We start from the raw sequence: 12,530 nt of genomic DNA on the forward strand, positions 1-12,530 counted from the left end.
CATCATAAGACTGACCCCTCCTAGTTCGTTTCAGGTGGGTGGTGTCTATTTTGGGGCCCAACAGAAGGTGGGAAGACTGAGGGCTCCTGTTCCTTGTTGAACCCACCCCACTCTTCAAGTCTGAGGCCTACTGCGGTAAAGCCACCGTGTACTTGTTTGGACTCCGTCTGTTCCTGGCTCAGGAAACACCCCAGAACTTTCTTCCAGTACTCAGGTCTCTTTTGTGGTATAGCAAAAGGAAGAGGTTGTGGGAGTTCCCAAGGGACTTTGATGTCCTTTGCTGCTGCAGTTGAGGGCTTTGCGTTAGGCTCTTGGTTACCTTATGGTATGTTTCATGTCTAGCCCTCATCCAGTCAGGGACAAAGGACCTCGTATTGCAAGCCGTAACCTATGGGTCTGGATATTTCTTAAGTTATAAAGGAATATTTATTATTTCAAAGAGGGGAAATGAGGGGAAAAAGACACTGTAAAAAGAGAGTGTGGCTGGTCTTTCCCTCAAAGGGGGAGAGGAAGAAGGGAGAGCTGTGTTGCATTGACCACTGCAAATCATAAAATCACCCTAATTAAGCCAGCAGTGCAAACGGACACACTATAAACACACCACCAAGACTCAGGAAAAATCAGCCTGCACACAAGGAAGAATTCTTGGTAAAATGGAAAACATGTTTTACCCTTCTCCTCTCCATTTTTAGAAGAGGTCCCTCCCATTAGATGCACCCTTCTTTAACCCTGGGGATAGTTTTCCTGGAGCTTTGTCACCCTCAGAACCAATAAAAAGCTACAGAAAGGCAGAGAACATTGTAAGGTCCAGCTCCAGAATCTGATAATGTAGCAACCACGTAATACCAGGTAAGGTAGAGATTTACTCTGAACGGAAACGAGAGTAATATTGAGCTAAAGGGTGTAAAACAAAACTAGAATTACTACATCGAATAATTTCAGTGTGGGAAATAAGCTCTCCAGGTCATCTCCCTATCTTGAAGATGTCTTCTTTTATATTGAAGGATTTCCAGGGACAAAACTCCCATAGTTTGCTTTGAAAGACTCTTTTACTGTTAATCAGCCTAAGCACCTAGAGATATTGCTTATAAATAACTGAATTTCCTGTCCCTCGGTGTTGGCTTATTTTTCAGCCATGGGTAGGGTAGGGTATATATATTCTTGGGGCACCAGTAGAAATGCATGAGAATAAACAGTTTCACGGCTTCTAGTCTCAGAAACAAGAGACACTACAGTTGCGTCTCCTGTCATGGTCCACATACTCAGTGAGAGGTTCAGATAAAATGTTTAGAGGGAAGACAGAAAGATGGGGAAGAATGAGCTATGTTCTGAACTATGACAGTTCAAACAGAATGTTAGCTTGGTGACTCTTGTCCTCTTCTTCCCACTTTGGAGATAAGATTGGCTGGCTATGCAGCGATTTCTTGTCTCCAACAATGATCTCTTTCAGTGATCTTCTTGAGAAATTTAAAGAAAGACAGGTCCAAGTGAAAAAAGGAACAGTTGAGGTAAAAAACAAAACAAAACAAAACCTCAGAAAAAGATGAAAAGCTCAGTAGCTGAAAGTTATCTTTTTTTCATCTAATTTTGATTTTTGGTGTGACCTCAGCTATCTTTCTATGCCTACTCCATATTTTTCTCAAAAGCAAAGGAGAAGGGAACTCTTACTTTAAAAATGGGGGACTGAGAAGTGTAAAAATAGTGTGACACATGCCTTGATAGCCCGGTGGAAATGATGACTTACACATATGTGTGCTTACGCCTAGGTGTGTTTCAGTAGACCAGGAGTGGCCACGGCAGTTTTCATTTTCTTGACATCTGATGGCCCAGGACTGAGACAACATCAGCGGCCGACAGTGACTGTTCACCTGACCGATGTCAGTGGGAACAACCACTCCCTTGGTGAGTCTGACAGTGATCCTTTTGGGGTCACTAGAGGATGATCCAGTAGACCCTGGAGTCAGCTGGGCGTCTGTCTCTGATATTGTTTGGGACCTTGCCTACAATACGCAGCTATTGAGAAAATACAAGGAATGCTAGATGTGGGAAGATGGAGCATATGAATGGCTTACAGTATTTTTCATCTCCTTATTTCTCTTCAGGAACCTATGAGCTGTCATGCCGGCATAACCCGCTGGTTATCAACGTGACCCATCCCCTGAATGTCCTCTCCCACCGTACCACCTCAGTGCTGCTGAATTTCTCATCCCCATTGGTGGGCATCTCAGCGGTGGCTCTAAGGACATCCTCCCACATGAGTCCTTCAGCTCTCAATAAGTGCATCCCAGAGCCTGAGGGGCAAAATCATCAGGGACAGAGGTACAGAGTCCCCTTTCTCCTTTTTTTCCCCTTTCTTTTTCTTCTGGTTGGGGTGTACTGCTATCATTTTCATATGTAGCATTTTGTTTTCAGTGGGTGCTTAATCACTAACTAAAAAGTGGGTCTAAAAACTACTAAGAAGACATAAGAAACAAGTGAAGAACAACTCATAGAAGGCACACTTGGGTTTTATATTTTGCTCTTCTTTCCTTAGTTAAGAATAATTTTTTATGTAAATATTTAACATCTTTACAAGGTCTTAAAATCTTTTTTACATATAAAACCACTGCCTTCAAATCAACATGGTTATAGAAACTGCCAAATATTCTCTGCCAAAAACTCAATGTTCCCTAAGCAATGTATGTTTTTCCACTTGTTCCCACCTGGACAGTGTATACAGCAAGTTTCACAATTAGTTTTCAAGGCATGTCATATAATCAGAGTTACACATGGAAATCAGGAGTATATTATCTACATACATCTTTCTGTGGACATCTGTGATTGTCATCATCGAGACAGAGGTTTCCTGAACTCTCTGGCTCAGCTAGTAGAGGGACTGTACTTTAGAGTGTTGGTGTGCCCAAGGAGGCCCGAAGGTGGGAGGGAGCAGGCCGTACAGTGGTCTGTGCTCCAGTTGGGCTAAACTCACTCACTATGAGTGGTCTAATCAATGGAGTGGGACTGTAGGTAACAGAGTTTGTTCCCTCAAGGAGTGAGGTGTCAGGGGACTGGGATCCCAGTCGCAAAAGCTGCCAGGCAGTGTTCCGTCACCAGATGGGAGCTCTGATACCACCATGCCCAAGCTTTGATTGGGGACTAGGAGTAGACAGTAGTGTGTAGGATGTCAGTCGTCTTTCGCGGTGTAGCAAATCATAGCAAATTGAGTGGCTTTCACAGTTTCCATGAGTGAGGAATTTGGGTGCAACTTAACTGGGTGCTTTTGGCTTAGAGTCTCTTATGAGGTTGCCATCAAGCGGTTGTCCAAAGCTACCATAACCTAAGGCTCAAGTGGAGCTGGAAATTTCACTTCCAAGTTCACCCATGTGGTGATGGGCAGGCCTCGGAAGATCTGCGTCCGGGCTCACTCACATTGGTACTAGCAGCAGGAGTGCTTACGTGGGCGTGGTTCAGTTCCTCACCACGTTGGCTTCTCCGTGAGCTGTCTGATCATCCTGTGATACAGCAGCTTACGATCCAAGAGAGAAAAAGAGCCAGAGAGGGTGAGTACGTGGGACACCACCCAAACGCTACAGGAGACCATAAAAAAGTTACAGCCTTTTTATAACATAATGTTGGAAGTGACAATCCATTACTTCTGGCGTATTCTTTTCATTAGAAATGCGTCAATAAGTCCAGCCTATGCTCAAGGGGAAGGGCATGAATCACTAGGAGCCATGTTTGAGGCCATCTACCACATACAGTAATAATAGTTTGTTAATTGAGTACCAACTGTGTGCCAGGTGTTGTTGTAAATGCTAAAAAGAGAAAAGCAATAAGGAATAGAGTCTGGATGTTGGACATTGTAACATTAGTTAGTTTGTCTGCAGCTCTTAAGTATTCTTACTGAGCAAACATCTTCAAATATTAACACAGGAATGTATTAAAATAACGTTGTTTACTAGAATTACTGCCTCTCTCTCCCAGGTTTTTTTCAAATGATTTTCTCTACTGGCTGTACCTCTGGCCTCAAGCCATACAGAATTTCTTTCAGGTCCTTGAGACATGTGTTCTTGATGAGTTTCATGTCTTTGCACATTATGTTCCTACTTTCTTGAATGCCTTCCAGCCCTTCTTCACTTCAACTCACACTTCACCATCAGGATTCACCTTCTTCTGTGAAATCTTGGCAAACTCCTTTCCTGTTTCCATAGGGCATTGTACATAACCCACACTCTGCAGAGATAGCTATCACTTCGGGTGGTAACTGTTTGTTTACTCGTTGTTCTTTTCCGCTAAGCTCTGAACTCTCTCTGGTGGAAATTCCATGCGGTATCTTTCAGTACCCAGCAGAGGGTCTGGCACGTAGTAGGTGCCAGAAGCTGTGCTGAATGATAGTAACAGACTTTATCTCTAAATGCTGGATGGAACAGAACTGAACAGGAAACCCAGAAGAAGTGGAAGTCATGGCCTCTCTAGACCTGAGGGACAAGAATTCCCCTCACCGTCACAGCTGTGAAGTTCTGACAAAGAAGTTGATTAATTGTGATCACTGCTGCTCGTTCACTTATTTTCATTTGGCACTGTGGGAAAAACAAGTTTATACGCATGCATGCAAACCAGTAGAAATAGAGTATGATTCTCCAGTTTACACAGAGTGTATCTGGAATGCACAAGCCTTTCCAAACCACATGTGACTGACAGGAGCCATGCAAATTGGCTTCCCTTCAGCCAGCAAATCAGTGCAATATAGTAAATTTTGATACACAGTTAACCTAATAGATTTCATATATTTTCTTTGTGAACAGATTTAAAATCTGAATCCCTATGTACTCTCAAAAAATAAAAGGGTTTTTTGTATCTTTATATCAATCCCAGTTGTAGATGCAGATAGATCATAATATGAAACCCTCAAATTCTGGGCATAGTGAGAGGGATTCCTGGCTACCTCATTCTTACCCCTTATGACCTGAATTCCATTAATACTAAAATGGGCAATGGAGAGCTGACAGATGCCTGGCAGTAGAGGATATATTATCCATTCTGTATTTAACCATTAATGACCAATGGCCTGTCCCTCCTACAACTCTGCATCTTTAAACCAGCCCGACTGGCCCACAGAATCTCAGCTGAAGACCAATAAACCTGTCTGGCTCTCCAGTGATGTTTGGGATCCTTACCTTGGATCCTTTAGCTTTGATCTCTCTTTTCATCTTGTTTCTTTTTCTGCTATGATGGCTGCCAGTTCATGACCCTTTGGGCTTAGTCTACTGATAATGAACCATTAGTCTCGAAAACCAAGTTTTGTGTTCCTGGTTTTGGCCACTGGTGCTCAATTAGAGCTCAACTCACTTCTACTCTGTGGCTGTTTCTAGCTCTAGCCACTTAGGGAAAGGTCCAGCATGACCTGCCACAGCATCCCAGGAGTTGGAGAATCAGGCAGACCCCCCAACCATGCCAGGATTATGTTGATAGCCTTAGGAAGTGGGAACCACTTTTGTGATTAATGCAATGGGATTTGGAGTGTGTCCGAGATATACTCCAGGCACTGATAGGTTACTTTGCCTAAATGAGTGGATTAGCTTCCAATTAATCAGGACTCTAATCAGGACTCTTACTATCTACTTTGGAAATTCACACAGTCAAGTTTAGAAGAATTTACTAATAGGCAAGAATTGCTGATGGGTGTGTGATTTCTCCTACAACAGAATTTTGTTCTTCTAGTTACATGAGCATAATGTAATGGAAACACTGATTGTAACTTCTCTCCCCCCTACCCAATGATAGATACAGCAGATCCCCCAGCATTGACTCATCTCCTTCTCCAGAGCATGGGCTGATTACAATGGTTGAAACTTCTGACCGCTCCTTCCTTTGCAACATTTGCACTTTCTGTCTTACTGATTTTTCCATCTACCTTCTCCATAACAGGTTGCAGTGTAATCTCCCAAACAACTGTGCTTCCTTTACTTTTCTTTGTATTTCAAAGAGTTCTGGCTTTTTATAATTTGATGTTACAGAATTAGGTGCATAACTGCTTGAGACTCTTTTATCTTCATTAGGATCATGCCTTGTGCCAACCCTTTTGCTCCGTTAAATGCTTTTGGCTTTGTATTCTACCTTGTCTGGAATTTAAATTTCCATCTCTGCTTTCCTTCTGTTTTATTTATTTGGTAAATACTTGCCTTTCATTTATTTTTAACATTTTGGTATCTTCATTGCCAATGAGCCCAGGGCATATTGCTACATGGCCCTGTTTATTCTGAAAATTTCTTTCATGTTCCTCAAGCCTCTAGTATCTTTAGGACCCTGTAGTATTTTTACCTTTGGGACATTTATCTTCTAGGATTCCATGGCCTTTGCCAGCGGTTCTCCCTCACCCCCTCCCCTCACTCCTACCCCACCTGACCAAGACCCTCATACTTTCTGACCTGAAGTCTTGAAGTCAGTAATGGAAGGGTGGTACTGATGAGGACTAAGGGATAAAAAACAGATCTGTGACCCCTGAAAAGCAGTGCCCAGTGTGCTGGTCTCAAGAGAAGCCAGAGAATGAAGAAAGAATGACCCTTTCCCTCTCTCCTTTTAGCATGGCTTTATTCCTTATTTGCTTTTTTTCCCCCCTCAGGAAAAAAAATATGCATGCTTTAGCTTCCAATGTCGTTTCTCAATTCAACTCCAATACATTTTGAAATCAGGAGGAAATCCTCACAGATTCCAGCTGTCAGTCTTGGTTTTTGATATTGATAAGAGTTTTCATATTTTTTTCTGTACTGTTGGAATTTAAGTTGGAAGCAGGGAAAAATGACCTCATAGCATTCTTGTGAGATTAACCGAGAAGCATACATGTGGCGTGCATAGCACATTCTAGCACCAGGCGGGAGCATCGCCCATGGCAGCTTTCACACTATTCCTCGTCTTTGTTTTTCTCCATTCCTCTTTTTACAAGGGTGCCACTGATCAGTTTCTTGCTTCTCAGCTCTCAGGCCACTCTTAGCATGTGCATGTGTAATACTAGAACAGGATTTTATTAATATTTGTCCTTTGCCGGCTGACGCAATGTTCAGTTTTGTCAGAAGAGGGTTATGGAGACACACTGCAGGAGGAAGGGCTTCTCTTCCTGGCTTCAGTGTGCTTTCTTCTCCTTTGCGGCTGTGACACGCCCAGCAATGGTGTAGAGAACAGCTTCCATTAAGTCAGCAACCACTTGGGTTTCTAGGGTACGTATTTCCAGTTGGCTCTTCAGCACCATTGACCAAAAGTAATGCTTGTTATTTATCCAACTTCATGTTATAGACTGCTAGCATCCCATTTCCCATTGACAAGGAGCTCTGCGTTGTACTCAAGCCCAAAGCTACAACCAAACTGATCCCCAGATCCTACCTTTGTGAATCTATCTCCTGGTACCATGTACAGTTCCATTCTATGCCAGTTGGGGTCCAGTGAGGACACAGTAGTTAGAATAGGGAGAGTTTAATATAAGTAACTATTAACCACTTAAGGGAACTACAAAGGATTAACTACTTAAGGGTAAAGAGAACCCTAATGAGTAGAAGAATGGTGGATAAAGGGAGTAGTCATTCCATTTAGAGGTGAGGGAAGAGTATCAGAGGAAGGAACATATGTGGAAAAGGCTCCCCACCTAAGGCTGTGATTTGGAGCTCATCAGAGTGGGTTTGGCGATGGCACAATGGATGGCACAGAAGTTTGCTGAGGTTTCACAGACTGGGGTCAGCGAGGAGTAAACCACCCACTGGGGTAACCAGTCAAAGCTTATTAGGAAGTTGCGTGTTCAAGCACTGTAGGGACTTCTGGAAAGCTGCCATTGGGGTGCTTCTGACACTTCTTGGGAGGTCACCCTCTGGGCACTGGTGAAATTTTCTGGGAAGTCAATCACTGGGGCACCATTGAGATTTGCTCCAGCTAGATTGCTGGTAGACCTTGCTGAGATGTGCAGGGTGTCCCTGAAACTCCTTAGGGGGTGAGCACCACTGGCCTGAAGCCCTGTGAGATGTCAACTGATGCAGAGGCCAGGAGAGAAAAACACATGGGAATCAAGAAGAGATGCCCCTTCTTCCTGGAAGTCTCTCCAGCTAGGTCTACTGCGAACACATGACATCACACTAACTGGACAAAGAGCAATATTTACATGGCGCATCTCTAGGATCGCAAAGTGGCAGGAAAGATTGTCAAAGAACCCAGAAGAAATCCCTTTTTGCTCTTTGCCTTTTATGTTCCAGCTAATATTTCCTTTAAGGTCCTGGCTTTGATCCTCAGTCCACTTTTCAGTATAACTTCTAAATAGATTTGACCTAACTAGAAATGCATATTTTCTTTTTTTAATGTTCGAACTTATTTTAAGTCCAAGGCAAACATGAAGCATAAATACCTCATTAACTTATTCAGTATAAATACACATTCTGATTGAGATGGAAAACAAGTAATAGATATTCATAAATATAAAATTATGGTGGGTTCTGAGGTTTACCTTAAACTATAGCTTATCAACGCCAAGTATTCCAATCTACAATTGAACGGGATATTAATCATTTCAAATGAATTTCCATGTAGAAACCTAAGTTCTTTCTTCTCTCTCTTGTTCTCACTCTTATTCTTTCTTGTTAACCATGTATAGTCATGGTTTGATCCTTTTTCTCATTGTGAATAACTGAGATTCATGTAACAATTTAGGTCTTATACAATGGATATGTGTGTGAGAGTGTGAATGTACACCTTGTGTATGCGTTACTGTATTTTACTCCAAGTAGAAGAAAGTTTTTGGAAAAGTTTAATGTAAATTGATTTGTAAAACCAATTATGCTATATGGTGTGTGTGCATGTGTGTGTGTGTGTGTGTGTGTATGTGTGTGCATGTCTGTCTGTGTATAGAAAGAGATGGACTACTAATCATTCAAAAATATTTATTAAGTGCCTACAATGTGCCAGGAATCATTTTTCAGTTAAGGAAACTGAGGCTCAAAGTGTACAAATTCACCTTATTTGAGATTAGCAAAACTAAGACTAGAATCCAAGAAATTTGTTTTTAATAAAGGAACGTTCCATTATAAGAATATTGTAAGAATTTCTGTTTCAGAAATATACCCGTGGCTACTACCACCCAAGAATCCCTGTCTACTACCATCCAAGAAACCCTGCTGCCCTCCCTCAAATTATATTTGGAAAAAAAGCATAAGGGAGGAACAGTGATTCTAAGAGCAAGGTCTTCTCATAGAAATTCCCTAGTCTTGGTAGGTGGATTATCTAAGCAGCTCTCTTACTAGAGAATATCCCCTCAACTCTCCATTATCTAGTTGTGTCATATCCATTCTAGCAATGACCCATATCCATCCATATTCTATTCCCTAGTCCACTTTCCCTTATTCCAAGCCTGAGCCACCCTTAGAACCACCTTCTCCATGGCTCACCTAGAATTTTTATTCATTAAAGTGAAATTTAATCAGTAATATCTGTTCCTGGAAAATCATAAAATCATATAAAAATCTAAAAATAAAAAACATGGCTATTGTTTAAAAAATCTGTTTTCTGATTCTTTTCATAATGTTAGATAATTGGGAGTTAATTGTTTAAGCAATTTTGGTCTAGTAAAATGTGGCTATATGTGCATGTGTATTCACTTTATGCCAGACAATCTTTTGGAAAAGGTTAATGTGTAATGAATTATATAACTACATTTTTCAGTGATTTAGCTTTTTAAACAATTGTGCCATTCAAAAGGGTATTATTTTTTGAGTAAAAAATAAATATTTTTGTAAAGAGCAGTGTCATCCCCAGATTTTCTCCTCTTTCTTTTTCTGCATTAATCTGCATTTTTCTATTTACTTAAAGCAAGCTAAGCATGAACACATAAAGTCTGAATCAAGAAAACATAATGAACACACACACTGTGTCTTGTATGATTCTATATTCAAAGCAACAACTCTTAGAATTTACCTTTTTCACTGAAAACATTTACTACTAGGCTGCTATAGTGGATATCAGTTGGAGTTCAGCCTCTGACTTTCATATACTTAATATAAAAATGCATATGTACATAATTAATATACTTGCCATGTCTTGTCAACCATGCTTGTGTAAAGATGAGAATTAGGTCATTTTAAAACTGAGGAATCAAAGAATAATGTGTATCTGGTTTGGTTGGGAATGCCTTAGGATACAGTGATACCTGCAAATTTATGGACATATGTATTAGTTTAGTCAACTCTGTTGTCTCTGGGTAGCCTCTATTCTTCAGATTCTGTTTCCTGAAGCAGGGACTGCAAAACTAAATGATCCAGGGAGAAAAATCGTAGGTATCACCAAATAACTCATAGTTACCCATCTGCAACTTATGAACTTTGGTAACATGCCGGGCTAATGCTGTATCTCAGGCTGACTTACCCTAGCTGCATTGTCTCTTTCAACCCCCCCTCTTTCAATGGCACTCCTGTGCTATGACAAAAAGGTGTCTTTAGCCTTAGAAAGTTCTTCTCAAAAAGGTGAATCTGTTGACCAAGAAGATAGAGCTTGCATTAGTGAGTCAAGTTGAGAAGATTTTTGGGTCACCTTCCATGGTGCTTGGAGAATTCACTATAGACATGGAATTTTGTCTGGGGGTGCAGTAGAAAGGGGAGCAACTTTTCCATAGAACTTCTCTTTTATGACTTTAAAATCCCCAGAGAATTTCTGGGGGGAAGTGGCTGTGTTTTCCATTTGGGAGATGTTGGGACTCAGGTGTCAAAGTATTTCTTCTCGGTTATACTGTAGATTAGGGGTAGAGCTGGGGCTAGATTATAAAGCCTCCAAACCCCAGTCCAGGGGCACATAGCCAGAGCACAGCTCAGTGCCTTGGCATTGCATCCCCACTCTAATCAGTTTGTGAGCCTGCTCTTGGTAATAGGATCATTCCATCTCTATTATCCGTCATTGTGCTTCATGCTTCATTATTCCCTGGAACCCTCATTGCTGCTGCTTTACGAATTCCTATTGTGCTTCAATTATTTGGAGCTAAGATTTGAAATGCCAACCCTTTCCCTTTCTTCTCTGCCTGAATTGGGCCTCTCTACCATGCCAGTCATCTTCTTCCCCTGCTCATTTCCATGTAAATACAGCATTCAGATCACCTCCCTTTTGATAGCCTCACAAAGTGAAGAGCTCCTTCCTTTCTTTTTTTAGGGGCTACAGGTTGAAGCATTTGTTTTGGCTTTTTTTTTTTTTTTTTTTTTTTTAGCAGAGGGTTTGCTTTTAATACTCCAGGATGATGGGAAGTGTTCTCTCTTGCTGGGAAAGGCACTATAGAAATGAAATATGTATTGCATTTCTGCTCATTTGATTATCTTCTTCCCCAAAGCAGTTTAGCAAATTAACATTGAATCTGTTTTTGTTTCTTAAGCAAAGAAAGAATTATAGCTGCTCAATTGTTCCCTAGGTTTCTTGCCTAACTTCCTTTTCCCAGAATGATTTGTCCATAAAGTAAGAGGGAAGGAGGAGAACCCCTGGAGAGGATTCTGATTCTTCTGACCAATGACGGATGGGCTGGTGAACAACAGGTCTGCTCTGGGAGGCATAGTTAGCTGTTTGAGTCTGTTCAACTATTTGTTCTTGAGGGGTTATAGAGGAAAAATGAAAAGGTCACAGACTTGGTCTCATTGAGGGGTTTATTGGTACATGGCTACATGGCTAGACTATTCTAGAAATAGCCTTTATTAAAATATTACCTTGTCCGAGATGATTCTTAGTGGGAGGCATTCTGAGAACTGGTTAGGTGGAGGCTTTTGGTCAAAAGCTAGGAATAGGCACAAACAACTTATGAAGACTGGGAGTTGGAGTCTCCCTCTAAGGAATAAGCTCGTTTCAAAACAATAACTTTGAATTAATGACTCCTCTATGTCTTATCATGGTGTCTGAAATTCCACCATTAGGAATGATTTTCTTCAAGTCTTGGTGATCTCCAAGGGTCTATTTAAAACAGTAAATAACTGTTTAATAGAAGTAGAGATGTCATAAGTTGTTATCAACTCATTATAGCAGAACTATTCTCTTATGGACCTTGTCAATTCAAAAATAGACCAGGGCCCTGATGAAATGCAACCTGGTATAGGCATCTGGAAGTTTGGGGGGGGGGGTACCAGGAACAGAAAAAGTGGTATTGAAAAGAGAGATGAGTTTAAAATGTCACCTGCTTCTCAGTTTTGCTCAGGGCTGGCCCTGTCTATGGTCTGTACTCATAGCAGCTGGTGGAGAGAGCACAGAAAATAAAAACAAACCAGTATTTCCAGGATTCTGTCATTTTGCCAGCCTGCCAAGTAGACAGACACTGTTGACGGATTTGACCATAAGTTCTCGTTGGAATGACTCTCAGGCCCTGTCTGGTTCTATGTAGCCATAACCATGGAGGCAGAGGAAGTCTGGGGATTGGAGTGGCAGGAAGCCCAATGTCCAGACCCCTGACTTCTGCGGTTGGCTACATCATCAGTCTCACCACAAGATTTCAGGACAGTCCCTTCCCTCCCTTCTTTGGGCCTTCATGTCTCCATAAGCAGATGAGCCACGGACACTGC

At 41.5% G+C, this 12,530-nt stretch overlaps 1 protein-coding gene across 1 annotated transcript in view; it reads left to right on the top strand.

The window, feature by feature from the left end:
- Positions 1-12,530, top strand: part of PAPPA2 (pappalysin 2) — a 258,945-nt gene that overhangs the window by 157,042 nt on the left and 89,373 nt on the right. The window contains exons 12-13 of the mRNA XM_044387894.3: positions 1,767-1,902; positions 2,103-2,319. Of these exons, the coding sequence (XP_044243829.3) occupies positions 1,767-1,902; positions 2,103-2,319 (353 nt within the window). The remainder of the gene's footprint in view (positions 1-1,766; positions 1,903-2,102; positions 2,320-12,530) is intronic.

The sequence above is a fragment of the Ursus arctos genome, unplaced genomic scaffold (assembly GCF_023065955.2).
Source record: "Ursus arctos isolate Adak ecotype North America unplaced genomic scaffold, UrsArc2.0 scaffold_2, whole genome shotgun sequence".
NCBI lineage: Eukaryota > Metazoa > Chordata > Mammalia > Carnivora > Ursidae > Ursus > Ursus arctos.